The sequence below is a fragment of the Delphinapterus leucas genome, chromosome 9 (genome assembly GCF_059928025.1).
Source record: "Delphinapterus leucas isolate spDelLeu-1000000601 "Yukka" chromosome 9, BTC_Dleu_Yukka2, whole genome shotgun sequence".
In the NCBI taxonomy this organism is placed as follows: domain Eukaryota; kingdom Metazoa; phylum Chordata; class Mammalia; order Artiodactyla; family Monodontidae; genus Delphinapterus; species Delphinapterus leucas.
This window is the reverse complement of record NC_143137.1, coordinates 48,763,360-48,784,282: the sequence shown is the minus strand read 5'-3', so window position 1 is coordinate 48,784,282 and position 20,923 is coordinate 48,763,360. Positions and strand designations below refer to the sequence as shown.

The following is a 20,923-nucleotide window of genomic DNA, read 5'->3' as shown; positions in this document are numbered from 1 at the left end:
GAAATAAATGCTCAGACGTTTGCAAAGCGCCGGGCTCTCCTGAAGCTGCGAAAGCCCCCCGGATGGGAGCAGGCGGGAAGAAAAGTTGGGGAGTAGGCGAAGGCAAGGGGGCAAAGCCGAGGGAGGTTGCGGCGCGGGCCTGGTCCCTGCCCAGGCGTCTACTCGCCCGCTTTTGCCTCAGCGTCCTCCCCGCTGGGTTGTGTGGAATTGATGAGTTTATTTTCCTTTTTCCACTTCATGCGGCGGTTCTGGAACCAGATCTTGATCTGGCGCTCGGTGAGGCAGAGCGCGTTGGCGATCTCGATGCGGCGGCGCCGCGTCAGGTAGCGGTTGAAGTGGAACTCCTTCTCAAGCTCCAGCGTCTGGTAGCGCGTGTAGGTCTGGCGGCCTCGGCGCCCGTGACTCCCGTACACAGCACCTGCGGTCAGAAATGGCCGGGCGCCGGTAAGCCAGGATCCGGGCAGCCAGACCAGTCAGCCCCGCGCCCCACGCCCCGGTCTCGGGGCTGAAAACCACCCGCCTCTCCCACTATGTCTGGGGCCGAAAGCGGGCTGGATGGGAGAAGATTATTTCATACCAAGCGAGATGTGTTCCACCTAAAACGACTTGGGGTGGGAAATTATTGTTTTTGAAAAATCTGCTCTGTAAAAAAAATTACAAGCAAAAGAATAGAACAGCATTCTTAGATCGGGGTACCTAAGCCTGTTTTGTGGGAGTAGAGTGTGTGTGTCTGGGAATGGTGGGTATGGAACCCTGTGAGTAGGGTAGACACTCCGAATTCACACACGGACCTCTGTGAAGATGTTACTTTGGCCAGCCATGTCAGGACACAATATGCTTTTTTTAAAAAAATTAAATGGTGAGCCCTCTCAAATCTTTGCAAATGCCTTCCAATTGTATGGCCCTTCTGAGAAACGCAGAGCTCTTGAAAACACAAGTGGATTTTAAAGCAAAAGACTAAGTTGAAAAATCCGCATTAGCCTCTGTCCTTCTCCAAGGATTCCCTGTAGATTTTTTGGAAACCAGGAGCAAAGAGATGGAGCTGTGGGCCACCTGGGGTTTCTGGAATGAAGGACTGTGATGGGCTATCTGTTCTAGTGCCAAAGGAACCCATGGGTGGGGGGCTCCCCCGAAGCTGGGTGTATGAGACACAGGCAGGGCCTCAGAAGGAGGCAGAAGCTGGCTGTGAGTGGACAGTTGAGTGGAAGGGGGAGGGGAGGGAGGAGAGAGAGAAAAAATCCTGAGGCTGAGGATGTGGCCCTCCAAGGCTTTGGGGAGACACTGCAAGGGGCCAAATGAGGGCCTTTATCTAGATGCGTTTCTGAAGGGCAGAAGGGTGAGGGGGTTGGGAGGGAAAGGGGAGCTCTCAGGATGGGTGCAGAAGGCCATCACGGCTTGGGGATCTGAGCAGGGTGTTACCAGCATGCAGTGAGGGCAGGCGCTCTCTCCCATCCAGCCTTGCTCTCTCTTCAGGTTGCCCCTGTCACTGGGTCTCACACAGCATGGCAGTGAGCCCCCCACACGCTCCCTAAGTTGTCACCTTACATGGACACTAGTGCCCCGCCTTCAAGCTGCCACAGCTTGATTGCCCCATTGGGAATGGGTTGGATTTTTTATTTTTTGAAATCTCTTTTTAAAAACCCAAAGAAACTTTGTTCATTCTTTCCTTACTTTCTATTTCCTCTTTCTACTCTCTCTGTCTCCTCCTTCCTTCCTTCTTTCCCTGCCTCCTTCCCCCTCTCCCTCCACTCTCTTGAGGGGCTGCAGGGAAACACCTTACCCGCGCAGGAGTTCATCCGCTGCATCCAGGGGTAAACAGGACTCGTGTACTTCCGGTCGGTGCCTTCGTCATGGAGGGCTTTGCCCGGCACGCAGTTGCTGTCGGGTTTGTACTGCTGCTCGGGAGAAAAGTGCAGGTAGTCCCCGGGGCCCCTTTGCTTGCCACTGCCCGAGGGCGAGGCACCACTGAGGTCCTTATCAGAATAGAAACATGAGGCCCCGTACTCGTAGGACGCCCGGTTGCAGGCCAGGACCGAGTTGGACTGTTGGTAGAAACAAGGTGAGGTGTACGTCTTGTCCGGGAGGCTCGACGCCCCGTACGAGGCCGGGAAGGGCCTCAGCGCGTCATAGCCGGCCGGGTAGAGGGGCAGCTGGCCCAAGAAGGAGTCCTGGCCGCTGGGCAGGCTCCCGGGGAAAGTGGGATTCACAAAATAGGAACTCATTTGCGCGCCCCTCTGCAGGACTGTGATTTGTTGTGTATTAGTACATCTGGCTATAACTATTAGTAGTCATCGAACTGGTTTGTTTCTGGATGGCCGAACGCCAAAAGCGACAGCAGCAAATCGCACCAGCTGACGCGGCGGCGGCCAATGGGAGCGAGCGCCGGAGCCCGCTCCCCGGGGACCGCGGCGACCGAGGCAGCAAAGTTACAAACAGCCCCCAGCCCGCCCGCCCGCCGCCCGCCCGCCGCCCGCCCGACAGATTAATGGGCGCGCACAGCCAGCCGGCCCGGCTCTCTTCCCGAAAGCCGGTGGCGGGCGAGGCCTGGGCAGGGGCGTGCGGCTCGGGCCGGGGTAGGGGCACCCGCGTCCGGGTTGATGCAAAGACCTGGCCAGGCCCGCTCTTTCCTCCCCCCACCACCCCCCTTTTGCCTTGCTGGATTTTGCTGGGTTTTCTCTCCAAACAGGAAACCTGACAGCCCCGCGCAGGGAGGGGCGGTGACGAGGATGTCTTTGCTCCGGGCCGGCCTGCCCTCCCGGCAGGGCCCTGAGTTTGCCCCTCCCCCTGCACTCCCCTACCCGTCGGTGCGGGCTCCGGAGCTGGAGAAGGGCTCTGAGAAACCAGGCCTTCACCCCTGCTCCTCACTCCTGCGCCTTAGGAATCGATGCATCACCTCCTCCTCTCCTTCCCCACTCCCACCAAGGGCCTGGGCCTCGCCGCCAAGGAGAAAGGCTCACCTCGAGCTGACCAGGACCAGGACGAGGCTAGTCTCTTCCCCCGCAGGCCCCCTACTCCCACATACAACACGTCTCCTTTGAGTCTCCAGGGGCCTCCTTCCAATGGCCAGCGATTGCCTGGCCTCAAAGCACCCCTCACAAGCTGTGAGCCCCGCTCCTGCTGCCTCTGAACCCAGGAACCTAGAAGTCAGAAACCACTGGTTTCAACAAGAAAGGGACCTACAGAGGAGTGGTTGTGAGACTGAGCTCCGAAGCCAGCCCTGGGACCTGCTCCCCTTGCCCAAGCCCAACTCGCCAGACTCTCCCTCTGCCTGCCACCCTGATAGCTCAGAGATGAGACAGATCCAGATGTGGAATCTCTGTCCTCATTTCAGAGGTGCTGGTGACCCAGGGTCCCTGGCCCAGCCGGGCATAGAGGGCAGCTCCGCGGGCCCAAGGCCGCGGGAATGATGGATGTGCTTGGCTTCTGGGTCACCTGTCCATGGGCTCTGTCCTGGGATGTCCCCTTTCCTGCCCTTTCTGGGACATTTTGGGGGACCTGCCACCCGCAGTTGCTCCAGAACCAGAAACAGTTTGTCTCACCAGCTCCAGAAATTCTCTGAATTGCTTTTACTGCAGCCCCAGGCCTGGCCTTCCCCAAACAGGACAGGAAAATCCTGTCCTGGGCTGCGCTCTCTTGCCTGAGGTGTTCCTTTGAGATAGTTGACTTTTATAGCACGTGGATCAATCTCATTTTGTAAATGTGATATCTTTCCAATGGCATTTTTACAACTGTATTTGTTAGGCTTGTAAAACCCCTTGAATTATCTTTAAAATGCTCAGTTGTCTGGAGTCTGAAGAACGATTTATTTATATGATTTGGTTGAATTTCCAGAGGGTGTTTATAAGATCTGTAAAACTGGCGAATGCAAGCTGATGGGGTTCAGGACTTGGGGGGTGTGTGGCAAGGCCCCCCTAGGAATCTGGCAACGACTTCCTTAATCTCTTCCTTGCTTTTCGATTTCTCCCCTCACTTCCCCCAAGGAGAAAACTTTGGAAAAGGACTGGGCTATGATTGGCCTCCCCAGAGACTGTGGTGCATCCTCAAAATCGGCCGCTGCCCACCCAGTGGGGGCTGCACCCAGAAGCCTTCTGACTGTGCCCCAATCAGTTGAAGCTGGGAAAGTTTCTTCTTTGCATATATAAATAAGGGCCTGGCAGGAAAGGACATAATTTTCAATTGTCCTCGAATTTCTTTAGGGAAAGGATCTGATAGGTGAAAATGAAAACTCAAGAGTTAAAAATTAAAAAGGGATTTACAAAAAAGTTGTGTTAGAAGAAAATCATATTTGAGTTGTTGTTTCTTTAACAAGACCATCAGATGATGGTGATCTCAAGCAAGTTATTATCATGTAAGATGAAAATGATCATTTGGAGACGTTCATAAATGTTTACATTCATAATTTCTGCTTCATTCCTCCAGGTCCCACACGGTGTTGGGGCTGGTGGTAGTTTACTACTGTTATTAGTATTTGTTATGGGTTGACCCGGATTCTCGATTTAATCATTGTCCCAGTCAACGAAAGAATTTGATTTCTCAGCTAAGAGTCAAAAAACAGTATATTTCTAGCTTCTATAGAAACTAAGATGGAAAAAATATATTAAACTGAAATCTCTACGTGTTAGCCAAGGCTGGTACATATCATGTTGACAGCCATCCAATTTATTTCTCCAAGCAGCATTAGGTGCATATATATATATATATATATATATATATGTATGTATGAATATATATATATGTGTGTGTGTATGTGTGTGTGTATATATATATATATATATATATATATGAAGAGAGAGAGAGCGCCATTCACGCAAGAATAGAAGCCCCAGACTCTGGAGGGAGCCTCTCCTGGGATGGTGAGAATGGCCACCAGGGCTCTTTTCTAGGTCAAAGCCACATAGAAAGTGCACTCACCTTTCAGCTGCTCTTCGAGGGGGACGGGATGGCAAGCAGAGCCTCACAATTCACCCTTTCCCGGGGCTGCCCACTGAGCTCCTCGACCTCCACCGGTCTGGAGAGAGGCCTGCTGGGGGGTTCCTTGAAGGCCACTGCGTCCGCCGGGATCGCTAGCCCAGGCCAGAGCCCATAGCACACAGGTGCGGCCTCTGCCTGTCATAGGCCTTCGCTTGGAGCCAAAGCCCGCTTCCTTGCCATAGTCAATCCTCCTCAGGGCCAGCCAGGCCTTCAGGCCTCAGGACTACGAGTGCTATCTCCGATTTCAAAATCCCACAGCGGACGCGTTTCCCGAACCAGTGTGCGCCCCCGGGGCGCCTTGGGACGCGCAGTTTGGAGAGAAGCAGCCATGACGTGCCAGGCGGCCTGTGCAACCAGTCTCCATGGTGCTGGGGTGGCGGCAGGACTCGAGTCTAGTCGGGCGTCCAGCTCCGGTCAGGGGTGGCCAAGGCGGGGGAGGTTCCCGGCCAGTCAGGCCCTGGGAGGCCGCCCCTGAGGTCCTCCCTCGGCCCCCTCTCCTCGGGCTGCTTGGGAACCTCTGAGGGGCCCGCGCAGCAGTCGCGCCAGGCTGCACGACTCGGGGCTGCGGCTGGCGTCGGTTCCGGCGACGGCCACAGCGTGGCAGCAGCGAGCGCCCGGCGCGGTCGCAATAAATCTGCTCGCGGCAGCCGCAGTCACGCAGCTCACGGCCCCGCGATGCAAATGCGCCTTTATCCGCCCCAGCGCACCCCCCAGCGCGGGTGGACGTTCCCGACGTCCACAGGCCCTTCTAAATTGTAGAGTGCATACCAAGGCATCATCTTAAGGTGGGGAAACAACAACAACCAAAACCAAAAAGCAAACAAAAAGAACTCCCAGAACCTCAGGTTCATTTCTGGTCGCTGTCCCAGGAAGCTCCTGGGACAAATCTGATCGAGGTACACCCAGGTCAAGTTGGGTCTGTGCCACCGCGCTTCGTCAAGCCCACGCCCGCGGCACCCTCCGCGCCTCCTCCCAGGCGGCTGCACAGTCCTCCCCCGGCTCTCGGAGATGGGCAGCGCGCGGTCGCCAGCCAGCCCGCTGCGCCGAGGTGGCCGTGGCTGGCAGGAGGTCCCCTATCGTCCAGACTCGGTTTGCGTCCTTCCTTCAACCTTGGCTGCGGGCCCCTGCCACTCGCAACAACACCACCACATCCTCTGCACCGAAACTTCCCGCCAAGCAACACCCAGCCAATTAACCCCATCCTCTCCTCCAACACAGAATTCCACCCACGAATCTATTCCCTCTCCCCGCGCTTCAGACACCTCTCTCATCGGAAAACCGCGTGAAGGGAAGCAGGCACTCAGCAGAGGACCCTGGCTGAATTAGTAAGTTTTTGTTTGTTTTTTCCCCTCAGTCTACTTTTCTCTCCAGAAACCAGTTCCCACGGAATAGAAGGTGCTGTGTTGATGCTGATAAAACCCCTGTCGATGAATTCACTTTGCCCTCCCCTCTTACCAGCTTCCCAGGTCGGGAACTGTCTCCAGTTATTGGGGGATTCAATCCTGCCAATTGGATCATAAAAAAAAAAAAATCCAAACCCGGGAGGCTGGCAGGGAATGCAGGGTGCAGGGCCACTTCCTTTTGGGCTCTGCGAGGTCGACGAGGAAGGGGAGAAAGAAGACCTCAGTGTTCCTGCCCCTTGCCAGGGCACTGTGCCACAGAAGGAAAGCAGGCATTCACTGCCACGGTGAGCCCGAAAGAGGAGAGGGAGGGAGGGTGTGTGTGAGTGTGTGTGTGTGTGTGTTGGCGAGTGCGGGCTGTAGTGTGTGATGGAGGCGCGTGTGTGAACGGGTGAGTGGGTGGGTGAGGGTGAGTATGCCCCTCTTCAGAGCCGCCCTGGGTGCCCTCTCCCACTGCCGCCGGTGCCGGCTACCGTCTCACAACCTTTGCTCCTGTCTCCCCACATGTCTCACCTGCAGATGGCGGTTCCCAGAAGCTCCTGCCCCTCTGACAGCTGTCGCCTGGGCAGCCCGGGGAGACGAATTGTCCTCTTTCCTGGTGCTAGAGGACGCAGGAAATTAGCCAGGTTGCGAGTTGCAAAGCGGCCGCGGCGGCGCCGGGAACTGGACGAGCCCCACCTCCTGCGGGAGCGGCCGGGCCGGGCCGGGCCGGGGCCTCGTCTCGCTCGCCATCGCCGGACAAAGCACAGCCGAGCCGGGCTGGAAGGCAGAGCGCCGAAGCAGGCAGGACGGAGCGGAGGAAAAGAATGCGGCTCTATTCTCGCAAGGGAAATTATAAAAAAGTTCATGTTCACGGTTCCCATCCACATGACCGACAGCGGCCAATGGAAGGGCCGAACAACTCATAAAGTTGTATTGCAAAGTTGTAAATTTTCATAAACAACAACGGATTTATGACCCTTTCCCCATCACTAAGAGGAGGCAGCTCTTACACCGGCGCCATCTTACCACCGAGGCCGCCCCGACTTGGGGCCGCAGGTTTTACAGACCCAGTTGGGCCGGGGTTTATTAAGAGTAATAAGAAGTGGGCCCAACCCAAGCAGGAGACAGGAGTCGAGGTCTTCGCCCGCCGAGCTCACCCTGTTCTGCGCTGTCCCCACCACCCCTCGCCCCTTCCCCAGCCCCTCAATCCTTCTCATCCAGACGCCCGCGCCAAAGTTTCGAAGCCGGGTTTGCGGCCCCTGCCCCTTCCCATACCCCTCAGCTTCAGTGCTGGGTCCTGGGGCGCCCTCGCTTTGCCTGAATGTGGGGTTGGGGTCTATATCAGAGGCCCTGAATCCCGCGTCCTATCCTGGGGTCGGGTTCAGGGCTCGTGGAAAATTCAGAATCAATTGTAGGGTAATACCCCTTTCCAAGCCCACCCTATAGCCTTATAGGAAAGGGTGGATTTGGGATTCTCTCATGGAATTTATGGAGGTTTTTGGGGAGGTTCATAGAATATAATGTATCAATCGAAGATTCCGTTTTCAAGGGATCTGGAAGATGTTTGCACACACATGCAAACCGGACAAAAATCTCCACACAGAGAAATGCACATATACAATTATGGACACACAGAAACGCATGCACCCAATTATGGACGAGGAAGTACCTGCAATTGTTTACACACAAAAACACCTGCACTCAACTATGGACAAAGAAATACATACAATTATGGACTCAAAAATACACAGAAATACACATGCAAAAAGAGGTACACACACCTATATGAATCTACACATAAAAAGTCCACATGAAAAGGGATTCGAGGTGTATACAACAATACGTGACACCCAGCACATAGACCCTATTCTTTCTTCCATTTTTGCTGTCCCAAAGCCCCTTTGGCCACATAGACACAGCCAGGGCTTGCTCTCCACTCATGCTCACCCTGTCTTCCCCAGGCCCCCTCCCCCCTAGATAAAGCGGTCCACATTTCTTTGTCATCAAGCATCTTTATTTTTCTGTTACATAAAACACTGTTAACTGGGCAAGACAGGAAGTGTACCTTCCTGTTCCTGGAAGCCCAGGCTAGAGCCAAGAGGGATGAGGGGGACACAGGACAACACAGGAGATGGAGGGCGCTGGGGAGGGCTGCCCTCCCCACACGCTATAGAGTTGGGTCAAGACAACACACCATGCTACAAAGTCACCCCATTAACACATCCTTCCCAAGTCAGGACATTGCCTTACAAATGAGCTCCAAGACTATATAAATGACAAAAAAAATCTTGTTCAAATATACAATATTTGCCATTGTAGGAAAAGTCAGGGTGTACATATTCAACATGGCTGGACAGCAGGACACAGGGGCCAGGGGAGGGGCAGGGAGGCTGGGAGCATCTCTGCGAACCCAGAGGCCTTCAGCTAGCTTGAGAATGCTCCCTTCCAGAAATAGGGGGTGATGGGCCTGAACATGGGGTGCCCAGGTCAAAGAAGGAGGGATTCTAGATTGCAATACTTAGAATGCTTTGGAATAAATATATTATTTTTCCATTTAAATAGAAGCCAATGCCCTGGTCCCCGGACACCAGTGCCTTCTCAGCACAGCCTCAGAGACCCCAAAGACTGCTAGCCCGGAAGCAGCAGCGGCCTGGCTGTGGAGGGGGGAGGGTTCGGCACTAGGTAGCAGGCGAGCCAGCCAGCACAAAATAGGTAGTTTGGGGCGAGTAGGTAGTACTGAGAGTCAGGTCCTTGCGGGTATGGGGGAGGTGTTGGGTGTCTGACAGTGTTGGGACGTGTCTGGGCTTCCTGGGAGTGGAGGCCCTCTGGGGCTGGGCCCATAGGTAGTTTGGGGGTGCCTCTCCCCGAGGCCTGTGCTAGGTAGTATTTTAACCGTGCCAGAGCAAAGCTGGCGGGACTGGGATTGGGGGTGTCTGTTGGGGGGTGGTCCTCGAAGGCAGAGGGGATCCCCAAGGGGCCCCAGTCTAGGTGGCTGCTCAGTCCAAATAAGCTGGGAGCTGGAGCGGGTAATGGGGTAGATTGGGTGCAAGTTGGGGACTGGGTTTTTTTTTTTTAACATTTTCTTTTTATTTTTTTCCACTTTTGTAAATAAAATCAGTCTCTAAAGACACTTTCCCGACTGTCTGGTGCAGCCAGGGCCCTGGCTCCAGCCCTCATTCCTCCTCCTCCTCCTCGTCGTCGTCATCCTCCTCGTCGTCCTCCTCGTCGGCCTTGTCGACGGTGGCGGCTGCAGCGGCGGCGGGCACGGCACCCTCGGGGGCGGCGGAAGCGGCCGGAGCCTCATCCTTATGCTCCTTCTTCCACTTCATGCGGCGGTTCTGGAACCAGATCTTGATCTGGCGCTCGGTGAGGCAGAGCGCGTGGGCGATCTCGATGCGGCGGCGCCGCGTCAGGTAGCGGTTGAAGTGGAACTCCTTCTCCAGCTCCAGCGTCTGGTAGCGCGTGTAGGTCTGGCGGCCCCGCTTTCGGTCCGGCCCTGAGAGCAGACACACACACACACACACACACACGGACACACGGACAGACAAGCGACAGGGACACAGACAGGACAGTGCATTAGCCAGGCCGCCATCCCAGAGCGCGCACCTTCCTCCCGGCCCTGACCTAGGCGGGAGTCCCCCCTCCGCCCCGCGCCCCCAAACTGAGCTGGGGGAGGAGCGGGAGTGTTAGCTGAAGACCCCGACTGCGGTGCCAGACGCGCAGACAGCTCTGTGAGGAGGGAAGGCGCAGAATCCCAACTTTACAACCGCCCTTTCCAGCCGGCTAGGCTTCCACAATGTCCTGCTTCCCCCTGACAAAGGGAAATTGTAAATATAGAGTGTGGGCAAGTGGGAGATGCTGCGCTTTTGCCATTCAAAGGCGAGCCAGGCCGCTTCCCCGCCTAGCTAGGCAAAAGGGAGACCTTCTCTGGCGGCCAGCACTCCAGGGGCGCCTGCCCTCCCCAGCAGCCCGCGCCCCCAACCCCGGACCTTTCTATGGAACTCCGGCTCTCTGTCTCCGCTCCCACACACCCATCCCCGCCTTTAAATGGCCCCTGGCACTGGGGTGTGTGAGGGGCCCTAAAGGGTTTGGCTCTCCCTGCTTTTGAGAAAAAAAAAAGCCTGGCTGAAAGGAAAAGGAGGAGGGAGGGAGAGAGAAGAAAGGGAGGGAGAAAGAGAGAGAGAAGAGAATTGCGAACAAACTTAGTGTTGAAATTCCAAGGCAAATGGAGTTAAATTTACGAGGATCGAACCCATTAATTGGGCAATAAAAAGTTTTATGAGCCTCATTTACATACAATGCTATGAGCTCTCCACGCTATGGCGCCTTGGCTCTAATTAAAACCAGAAAGGCAGAGCCGCCAAGAGTCACGGGGCAGCCGGCTTGCAGCCGCCTTGCTCCGCGCTCCGCGCTCCCAGCCCCGCGCTCCCAGCCCGCGCGCCCACCCGGCCCGCCTAGCGGCTGCGCCTACCTGAAGACCGCATCCAAGGATAGATACGGAAATTGGCCTCGGCCGAGCCGTGCAGCGCGCCTTCGTCTGCCTTGTCGCAGGCGCCTTTGGCAAGGTCACTGCAGAGCCCCGGGATGTTTTGGTCGTAGGAGGCGCAGGGCAGGTTGCCGTAGGCGTCGGCACCCAGGCCGTAGCCGGACGCGAAGGGGCTCTGATAGAGGGGGCTGTTGACATTGTACAAGCCCGGTACGGTCGAAGGGAAGGCGCCAGCGCCCGCCCCGTAGCCGCTTCTCTGCGAGCTGGGCGCAAAGGAGCAAGAAGTCGGCTCGGCATTTTGGAATAGAGAAGCCCCCGCAGTATATTTGCTAAAAAGCGCGTTCACATAATACGAAGAACTCATAATTTTGACCTGTGATTTGTTGTCCGGCAGCTTTCAGTGTCGGTTTTACGAGGTAGCGTGATATATGATAACATTACACCCCCAGATTTACACCAAACCCCATTTTCTTTTGGACGGAGGTCGCCGCAGCACGTGACCGCCCACATGATCGCCTCCGCCAATCTCAGCAGCCCTCACAGGTGGTCTCGCTTCGCCGGGCCCGCGGCAGCCTAGAATGGAAGGGGAAGAGGCTCAAATATGTGGCCAACGAATCTGCCCGCGCCCGGCCGGCCTGGCGCGTCCTGATGGAAAAGGACTCTTGAGGCTCCGCGCGGGCGCTCAGCCCGCCGCCAACCTGGACCCCTGGCCTGCAGAGGTCGCGCGGAGCCGGCCGGGCGCAGTCCCCTCTTGCTTATTACCGAACGCTGGACCAAGCCTGCGGGTCCTCCCTGCCCCTCTTTCTGCCCATTGACGCAGCCCAGGGAGGGTCTCTGCACTCCGATTATCCGCCCGCCCCACGGTGGCCGGGTGGGCAAACCTCGGCTCTGGGAAAATCGACTCTTTGCCTGTGTCTCCCCCCTCCCAGGTCCAGTGGGCCGGAGGTCGACTTAGACTCTGATCCAGATGGGGCAGGCGCAGCGTCGCTTTCACCTACAGCGAGAAAGCCACCGCAAACTGGAACCATGTGGTTGGAATAAAGTCAAGGTCTTTCAGCTTCCTTTCCTTAATCGGCAGCGCACTGTTTATCTGCCCTAAAGGAAACAGTGAAATATTTATCTATTAATGAGCCTCATTTGCCAGCAGATTTATTAACATGAGGTTTCCCCCCCACCTCCTCCTGGACACCTCTGGCCCGGCAGGCTCTGTGCGTTCTCTCCTGGGCACCTGGCTGGCCTCTGGCAGCCTAAGAAATGGCCGGACACTCTTTTGTCCTCCCTGCAACCCTTGGTTCCCCCTCGCTCAAGGGAAACCAAGTCTCTTTCCCCCAGCTTGTTGGAACCTCAGGCCAACACTTTCCAGGTGCCAGCGGTGCTGTAAGGTTTCTGGTAGCTTTCACTGGGGCCACCCCTGGGCCTCAACTGGCTCCTCATGGGCCTGGATGCCTGCGAGCAATACATGCTTTAGAGCCAATTTGGAGAAGAGAGCGGGCCCGGGCGCCTGGGGACTGCAGCCCACTATAGATCTCCATTTCTTTTGGAGACCCCCAAAACAAATAGGGGGACCTCTCCCAAAAGGCCACGCAGCTCTGGCGGCTTCACCTTTCCAAGACTGGAGCTCACAGTAGTATCACTCACTCCCACCCAGGGCCTCAACTCTCGGAGCTTACCTTCCCAAGCCTCCAACCTCTGCAGGGTCGGGGCAGCAGAATGCCCTGCTGCCCACCACTCCCTAGAGGGTGGTGGGGTGAACCCTTCCCCTAAACGCCTCATAAACTGCCCAGGCTTCGATGGAAGCCCAGCAGTCAGGTCAGTACGCATTTTACTGCTCAGCTCTATTGCACACCATAAACCCGACCTCACAATGGAATTGCCCCGGAAATTCTCTGAATTATAGTTTGATTCCTTGTATACAAAAACGCTTCCCATCACTTTCAGAGGGTCCAGGCCGCCCCTGTTCACCGCACGCTCTCAGGGGGTCCCAGAAGCACAAAAGGTGGCAGAAACGTTCATGCTTGGATGCAACGGAGCCCGAGCTCTGGCCTAGTGGACTGCCTGAGGCGTGGGTGGGGAGGCGGGGGCTGTCTGGGCAGGTGGGTGCCTGGTGGTTTCCCCTGGGGGCACAGGGGCCATAGTGCGGCAATATCCAGGGATGGCCTTTATGGAGGACCAGGATGATGGTGTGTCTCCGCTGGGGAATGGTGGGGTAAGACTGGAAGAGAAGAAAATACCAAATATTCCAAATAGCATTACTTTCTGGCAGGAAATAAAAGCCTAAGAAAGTTAAAGGAAGACCAAACAAACAAGAAGAAGGCTAGGAGATCAAAGAGGCGGAATTAGACAGCTTTAGACCAATAAATTGTTCCTCGGGTGACACAGAGCAAGATGCAAAGAGAAAGAACGGGCCCCGCCGCCGCCGTCTGTCTAGACTCCGGTGGCTGCAGCAGCCGGCAGCGATGGCGTTTAAAGTAGAACCTGCCTTCGTGGGGCGACCCGACAGACCGGGGGTGGGGGAGCGATTTCTGGGAGAGCAGGAAAGAACGCGTTCCCAGCCAAGAGGGCTGGGAGCCTGTACCATAGGCTCACCCCTGCCCGGGTTTTGTCCGGCGCAGGTCCAAGCCGTCCTGGCAGGACGCGCTGAACCTCCTCCTGGGCCAAAGAGGATCCAGATACTGCCGGCAAGGCCTCGGCCTTTCTGGGCCCAAGTCAGCCAACTGGGACGAGTCCCGCGGGTGCTGAAACCTCCCTTTCGTTTCTGAGCTTCTCTCTCCCCTCTTGCCTTCTGCAGCAGGGTTTTAAAACGAAAAGGCCAGACAAAACCAGGCTTTCAATATGGCCTCTTGAATCGCGTGTTCTGGAGCCTCTGGTTTTCTATTTATTTGGCTGAACAGAGACACCTGCACTGGGTTATATGTGATAAAATTCACAGAAATACTCGTTGACGCTCGACCTGGGGCAGGCACGAGAAAGCGAGGTTCTAAGCGGCCGAGCTGTCTTTATTTAAAGACATTTTCTCAGCGCTCTCCTGGAGCTGGGGTCCCACCTACCAAGCAGAGAGTGTTTCCCCTGCTTCTCGTTCCGAAACAGTCCTCAATATTTAAATCCAGCTAAGAAGGTAAACCCAGCTTTGGGTCAGCGAATGGAGCCTGCCGGGAGTCGGGCGGCTGGCGATTTGCTTCTGTAAACTTTTCCACCCGCACCCGTCTCACGGGCTGCGCGTCTCTTCTCCACCTAGTGCGCAGTCTTCCGTCGCGACGCGGGGGCGGATTCATCCCTGACAAGTGCAAAGGAGCTCCGCCTGGCTCGGGGTCCTGTCTGCGCGGCTCAGAGGGAATCGGTTCCCTGGCAGCCGAGAGGGGAGAGCCGCCTCCCAGCCACCGGCAGGCCAAGGGCAAGAGAGGCCCCGCCTGGCAGTCCACGAAGCAGAGTTCCCGACCGGCCTGCACCTACCTGGAGCCTCCGTGATCGGTGGTGAGAAGCGGTCGCCACCGATCTGCTCCTCCGTCATTTATTTGTAGTTACATAAATCGAGCTTTGTATCTGCGGCTTGGATACACGGCCACGGGCGGCTCTTGGGGAAGCTATAAAAACCCCTTTCAAAAAAAAAAAAAAACCCTTTCATCAGAGGCTGTGAAATTTTATGTATTATATAAGGAAATATAATGAAGGCGTGTGTCTGTAATACCAACGTGTGTACATAAACAGAAAAGTGCGGAGAGAGACAGAGATAGGAGAGATGGCAGCCAAAAACCCAGTCCCCGGTTTTACAGCGTGTACAGCGCGGAGATGCAGGTTGTAAACATTTGGTGGGCTTGGCGGAGATTATTACAACCCAAATAAATGCACCGCGTGGTGTGTTCACAGGGCTCGGGAGTGCTTCGGAGTGTTCCCTGTTTGCTTTTGCGTTTTCCCTCTGAAACCATTCTGCACCCGGGGCTGATCCTCGCACCCGCGCTCCGTACCGCCTCCTGGAAGGCTCTGAGGCGTGTTACCCCGCCCAGGGTCGAGAATAGGCTGGGCCTGGATTGGGGTTCACTCCCTCCTCCTCCTCGCTTCCTGAGCAGGGGACGCCAGAGTAACCTCAGTGCCTCCACTGCTCAGGAAATTCGGGGGCGAGAGAAAGCACGGGAGGCTTTCACCACGTGAGCTCCTATCCTGGAGTTGGGATGTTAATATAATTATTTTAAATATCACATTTATTTTAGAATAACTAAAGCAGTTCCTGGTCTTTCTCCCGGGATTTCCCATCCTGCCATACCCACACCAGACAATTACCAAGAATGCCTTTATGCCCAATTTTCAGTCGCCTAATTTTATTGTCACGTTTTTAAGGCGGCCTAGTCCCGGGATCCTGGCTCGCCTGCGGGTTCTGGCTCTCCCGACCCTGTACCGGGGCGCAGACTTCGGGTCTCTCTCTCGGGCCGCCGTAGGACCCTTGGCCACCGTGTATGCCCTCTGCACACCCTCTGGGGGGTCACCAGGTCCACGGGCTGTAGGCCTTAGTCCTTGTGTCTGTCCGCCGGTCAGTCGCGTTCTCCGAGCGTCGTCGTGATGCCCCGAGGCCTGTTCTGGGCTGGAAGCGGTGACCCTAGATCGGTCCCCGCGCCTGGAGCTACTGCCCCATAGCAGCCGGACAGCTGCAGCCCCGCAGCGCTAGGCCCCCGGGATGGGGAAGAAGAGGGCGGGAGCGGTGCAGGTCAGGCGAGCCCCCGCCGCTTGCCTTTTTGTTTCCCAGCGAGGCTTCTGTCCAGGCGTGAGCAGCTCCGAAAATATACGACCACCGTTCGCTCAAATCTGGGTCTCCCATTCCAGAAAAGCTTGCATCAAGTCGACATCTTAGGAACTTCCCAGAGTCAGGGCGGCGGGAGATGGCGGCGCGGGCGCCTTTTGCGTGGAGCCATACTGCCATCTGCTGGCCGCATCTTGACACTGCAGCCAAGCCGCCCGGCCTGAACTTCGCCAGCAGCCGCCGCGGGTCGGGCGTCCCACTCCCAAAGCTGGGCAAGGGCCTATCCCCGGGGGGTCTGCACGGAGCCCGGAATCTACGCCGAGAGGGCAGTGCCCATAAAAGTGAGCTGTTTCCGCAGCCGCTTTATCGGCGGCAGACAGAGCAAACAAATGAAAGGGCTTTGGTGGAAAATCTTAATTGGGGTTGGACAGTTGTAAACTCATTAAGGGCCGAATTCCAGACAGTTCGCAGACCCGGCCTTTATGGCACACCCTTACTGCCCATTCTTTGAAGTTCCTTCTGTCTGCAACAACAGAGGGCGTCCCAACCTGGCGGCAGGGTGGGGTTGGGAGAGAGGGGACGCCCCATCCCCCGGCGCCCAGGCTCCCCTTTTCCGAGCCCAAACACAGATAACTTCGCAGAAATCGCGGGGGGTCGGGGGGGGTAAGGCGAGAAAATAAAAAGGGGGAGATGAGGCTGAACCCTCCTCCACATCTAGAAGGTGCTCAGGCCTCCGAAGTTGTGGCCGCTCCCCCCGCAGCCCTTTACACCCCATAAACGGTAACAGCCCTCATTTTCTTTTATGGCGCTTGGGGCTGGTCGGTTGCTTGGGCTCTGCCTCTGTCAGGACTTGTGCTTGGGAGGGGTGCGCGGGGCGGGGCCCACAAGGGGCCCCCGGCAGGCCTGGCAGGGCGCGGGGGCGGAGGCCTTCGTCCCCTGAGAGCCCCCGACTGTCCGTGCCCGCGGCCACGTTGGGGCGGCCGGGCTCCAGTTTCCCTCCTGGCAGATTCTTTAGGAGCCAGATCCTCAGCTCTCGGTCCTGCCGCCGCCACCCCCACTCCAGCTCCCACCCCCCTCCCCCTGCCAGGGAAGAAGGCCCCCCGGAATCGCCCTGGATCCGGTTTGGGAAACTCTTGGGGCTCCAAGATGAAAGAGTGGCCGTTCCCAGCCACTGGCCACCCGTACGCGACACCCCAGCCCCACTTCTCTGAGGCCTCCCCGCAGTCTCGCAAATGGACACAAAGCCGAGAGCAGGGCTTCGCCGACCCTTGTTATCCAGCGTTCCTCCGCTGCCTGCATCGCCAGACAGCCGGCCTGGTAGGCAGAGCTGAGGCCCGTCCGAGCCTGGCTGCTGCAGGTTTGGGCTCCCGAAGGCCCGCTAGAGACTAAACTGAGGTTCTGTCCTCCTCCATTTCAGCCCGCCCCCCACCCCAGACTCTACCCAGGCTCCCCTGTCCCGGAGAAGGTGCAAAGAGCTGACCCGCAAAAATTAGAAAAGAATCAATATTTTATTTGGCAAAAAGTTAAATATTTCAACACAATTTGGTCAGTAGGCCTTGAGGTAACTATTGCAAAATATACAGTGTACGTTCAGCCTGATGGAAACCCCAGATTCATCAAGGATACAAATCTACGGTAGCCCAATGGCGGTTTCATAGTGTATAATTTATTATCAATAAAATTAACTCCATTACAATAAGCATTCATTTTCCCCCAATTAAAATTAAACGTAAACCATAGGTAGTAACCTTCTGCACATACGTATAGCTCCAAGTTTCCTCACTGTTTGGTGCAAAAGCAATATTCAAACTTGTTTGATTACTTTTTCTTTAATATGTGGATTTTATATATACAATGGACAAGACAGGTCTATAGAGCATGTAGAGACTAAAATGTCCGCATTTCAAAAATGGAGAAAACCGTGAATCTATGCGTCCAGGAGAACCCTTTCTTTTCTTTTTTAAAAATTTTATTTCACTGGGAAATCCTTACAGCTAGTTTACAATCAAAGGTTAACAGCCTAGTTATACAGAAGACATATTCCACTACAGAGCTATACCCCTATGCAACTGCTTTCTCCCCTCATAAACAACCTGAGTTCAAATCGAATTCTAGCTTTCACAATCACAACGGGTGCATCACCCATCACAGAAGTTTGAGTCACAAAACATAATTACCACAATAAAACACAGTGTTCAAGTATCTGGGCAGATCGTTCTGCCGCACAAAGAGCAAATTAAATTAACTACACAGACTAAACACTATACAGCCCGCCGTCAACCCTTGTGCATTATAAAAAGGTAGTTTTTTTTGTTTGTTTATTTGTTTTAAGTCAGGAACAGGTAGATTTTTTAAAAATATACACAAGCTAGCACATACAGCCATCAGCGCTAATAACCCCCCACTTTTTTTCTGTCTTATAGAAAATGGAAAGCTTACAATACCTCCTCCATCAAAGCGGCAGGCCAAGGAACCAGCCTGAGCAGGGTTTGCCAGGGGGAGATGAGGCCTGGAATTTAGAGCCGCTTTCTGCGGGGTGGTGGAGGCCGGGGTGGGGTGGGGGTAGGAGAAGGGGACGGGCAGTTCTCTCTCTCTAGCTCGCTCTCTTTTCAAATTAACTTGAGTCACATCACTCGTCTTTTGCTCGGTCCTTGTTGATTTTCTTCATTTTCATCCTGCGGTTCTGGAACCAGATCTTGACCTGCCTCTCGGTGAGGTTGAGCAGTCGGGCCACCTCGTACCTGCGGTCCCTGGTGAGGTACATGTTGAACAGAAATTCTTTCTCCAGTTCCAGCGTTTGGTGTTTTGTATAGGGGCAGCGCTTCTTCCGCGTGGAGCGAGCATGGAGCCAGTTGGCAGCCGGGTTACCTGCGTGGGAGCGAGAGATAGGAGGGATTTAGGAGGAGAAGAAGCACACCCACCCCTCTCCGCTGGGGGTTAGGAAAACTCCTGTGGTCTTCAGCCAAAGTTCAGGACGCTGCTGAATTGGTTAGGGAAGGCAGGCGAGCCTCCAACACAATGGAACCCTGGCCCAGAGACGCAGGGACGGTCACTTACAATTGCATGCCGTAAAACCTCGGCTCCCTCCTCCCCTCTGAGGCCCTCCTTTCTCTTCCTCTGTCCTCCGGTCCCCTCCTCTCCTTCCTCCCGCTCTCCGCACATTGTGTAAGAAGTGAAATTTGAAAACAGATCTCTTTCTTGCCACACAGGGGGAAACCACTCTGCCCTGTATTCCTTAGTGAGATTAATATTCTATTCTCCCTCTCACTGACTCTCTATCTTCCCTTCCCACCTTTCCTTCTACTACTCTCCCCACTCCTTATTTTGACCTCCCTGGAAGGCCGTGGGAGCTGGGCAGGCCGGCACGGCGCCCCTAGGCATCCCAAGACCGTTGATCACTTCTCGGGTTTATTTGAATAATCTAGCATGGGGACCCTCGTGTCCCAGTCGCCTGCAGCCACATCTTGGGCAGGATTTACACCGCCACTGGCTGGAGCAAGAAGTGGAGAGAATCGGCAGTCTTCCCCAGCGTCCCGGGTCAGGCTGCCCCGGCTGGCTGCAGTTGCTGCCGCCGCTCCCGGACAATCTAGCCGCACAAAAGACTTTCTCTGCCGCGCTGCTTTCGAAGAATCTCCCGAAGTATCTCCCAAAGTATCTCTGTCTTGGTCCCGGGCAGCCAAGGAAAGGGGCGGTGGGTCTTGGCTCGTACCCGCAGCGCCTGCCCCGCCCCCTCTCTCGGCAGCAGCCGCCTCCCCTCCCCCGGAGCCCGGCGCGCCCGCTTGTCACTGCTTTCAGGACTTGGGGCCCCATCCGAGGCCTCCCAAACAGCAACTTCTGGCTCCCGGCCTTTGCTCATGAGGCTCCCAGCGCGGGCGAAGGCTGGTTCCAGAGAAAGCTGGTGGGCCGGCAGATCCGGGTGGCCGGCGTGGAGGCGGTGGCTGGTCTGGAGGGAGGAGACACTTACTGGGATCGATGGGGGGCTTGTCTCCGCCGCTCTCATTCTCAGGATTGTTTTCAGAGAAGGCGCCTTCGCTGGGCTGTTTTTCTCTATCAACTGGAGGAGAACCACAAGCATAGTCAGTCAGGGACAAAGTGTGAGTGTCAAGCGTGGGACAGTCACCCCTTCTGGCCGACAGCGGTTCAGGTTTAATGCCATAAGGCCGGCTGGAGGGCAAGCCCGCGAAGGAGAGCGCGCCCGGCGTGGGCTCCAGCCAGGAGCGCATGTACCTGCCGTCCGGCGCCGCCGCCGCCACGGGCGCCTGGGGGTGCACGTAGGGGTGGTGGTGATGGTGGTGATACACTGCCGCGGGCACCGCATTGGCGCCCGCCGCGTGCACCGGGTTCCACGAGGCGCCAAACACCGCCGCCTTGGACTGGAAGCTGCACGGGCTGAAATCGGGGTGCTCCGCCAGCGCCGCGGCCTGCCGCGGGGGCTGGCCCAGGGCTCCCGGCGCGTAGCGGCCCGCGCCCAGCTCATCCGCGGCATCGGTGCCCAGCAGGAATGAGTCCACGTAGTAGTTGCCTAGGGCCCCGGTGGTGGCCATCGCCGTGCCCCGCGCCCGGCCGGCCTGGCCCGACCCGCGGAAATTATGAAACTGCAGATTTCATGTAACAACTTTGTAGCACCAGGGGGAAGTACAGTCACCTAATAAGTTGCCGGCGCCCGCGCCCCCATTGGCCGCGCGCGTCACGTGCCCTCCCGGCAGAACAATAACGCGTAAATCACTCCGCACGCTATTAATGGCCCAGTGTTTTGCAGTCATAATTTTTATAGCAAAAGCCATATGTTTTTATGCAAAGGGATCGCAGCGCTCCACGATCGGGTTTATTTTAATTGTGGCCAACGAAGATTAAAAGATCAAATCTGGCCTTGCCGCTGTACTCCCTTCCCCTCCCACCGCCACCACCAGACACACACTTCTTAAGCGGACTATTTTATATCACAATTAATCACGCCATCAGCAAGGCGCGGGTCCCGCGTGCGAGTGCGGCCGGCGGAGCCCCTCACATAAAATTAGACAATAATTGAAGCCATAAAAAGGCAGCCAAATCGCATTCTCGCTCTACTGTATTTAAATCTATATTTATGATATTTCATAAGGAGTTATTGTTTCAGAAGCCACACAGGCTGGTGGGAAGTTGGGAACGACCAACAGATCCGTTTGACTCGTCGTGGCTCCCAGCTGTAAAAATTTACGAGGACTTGGAAAGGTTAAATTAAACTGTTGTGTTTGGTTGGCGAGCTCCCTGTAAATAATCCTTGTGGTCCCAGGAGATGCGAGTTTACCCGGGGCCGGTCGAGAAAAGTCAAATTCAACGCAGTATCCGTCCCAAACTGAGCCACCACCGCCCCTG

At 55.9% G+C, this 20,923-nt stretch overlaps 3 protein-coding genes across 3 annotated transcripts; all 3 read right to left on the bottom strand.

Moving 5' to 3' along the window:
- Nucleotides 1-157: 157 nt before the first annotated feature.
- On the bottom strand, nucleotides 158-4,913 carry HOXA6 (homeobox A6). The gene is made up of 2 exons (XM_022584548.3): nucleotides 1,781-4,913; nucleotides 158-418 (listed from the first exon to the last, which is right to left on the bottom strand). The coding sequence occupies exons 1-2, from the start codon at nucleotides 2,220-2,222 to the stop codon at nucleotides 159-161; spliced, it is 702 nt and encodes a 233-aa protein (XP_022440256.1). The 5' UTR covers nucleotides 2,223-4,913; the 3' UTR covers nucleotide 158.
- On the bottom strand, nucleotides 1,810-16,617 carry HOXA7 (homeobox A7). The gene is made up of 4 exons (XM_089917592.1): nucleotides 14,290-16,617; nucleotides 10,825-11,934; nucleotides 6,885-9,849; nucleotides 1,810-1,895 (listed from the first exon to the last, which is right to left on the bottom strand). Exons 2-3 carry the CDS (start codon nucleotides 11,201-11,203, stop codon nucleotides 9,527-9,529), a joined length of 702 nt encoding a protein of 233 aa, XP_089773718.1. The 5' UTR covers nucleotides 11,204-11,934; nucleotides 14,290-16,617; the 3' UTR covers nucleotides 1,810-1,895; nucleotides 6,885-9,526.
- Nucleotides 16,618-17,214: 597 nt separating this feature from the next.
- On the bottom strand, nucleotides 17,215-20,660 carry HOXA9 (homeobox A9). Its single transcript, XM_022584533.2, has 2 exons — nucleotides 19,533-20,660; nucleotides 17,215-18,436 (listed from the first exon to the last, which is right to left on the bottom strand). Exons 1-2 carry the CDS (start codon nucleotides 20,110-20,112, stop codon nucleotides 18,198-18,200), a joined length of 819 nt encoding a protein of 272 aa, XP_022440241.1. The 5' UTR covers nucleotides 20,113-20,660; the 3' UTR covers nucleotides 17,215-18,197.
- Between the last annotated feature and the right edge of the window lie 263 nt (nucleotides 20,661-20,923).

Coding starts and splice junctions, on each gene's coding strand:
- HOXA6 (XM_022584548.3), bottom strand. CDS start 2,222: ATGAGTTCCTATTTTGTGAATCCCACTTTCCCCGGGAGCCTGCCCAGC. Junction 419..1,780: donor GCGGATGAACTCCTGCGCGG/GTAAGGTGTTTC, acceptor TTCTGACCGCAG/GTGCTGTGTACGGGAGTCAC.
- HOXA7 (XM_089917592.1), bottom strand. CDS start 11,203: ATGAGTTCTTCGTATTATGTGAACGCGCTTTTTAGCAAATATACTGCG. Junction 9,850..10,824: donor TCCTTGGATGCGGTCTTCAG/GTAGGCGCAGCC, acceptor GTCTGCTCTCAG/GGCCGGACCGAAAGCGGGGC.
- HOXA9 (XM_022584533.2), bottom strand. CDS start 20,112: ATGGCCACCACCGGGGCCCTAGGCAACTACTACGTGGACTCATTCCTG. Junction 18,437..19,532: donor CAAGCCCCCCATCGATCCCA/GTAAGTGTCTCC, acceptor GCTCCCACGCAG/GTAACCCGGCTGCCAACTGG.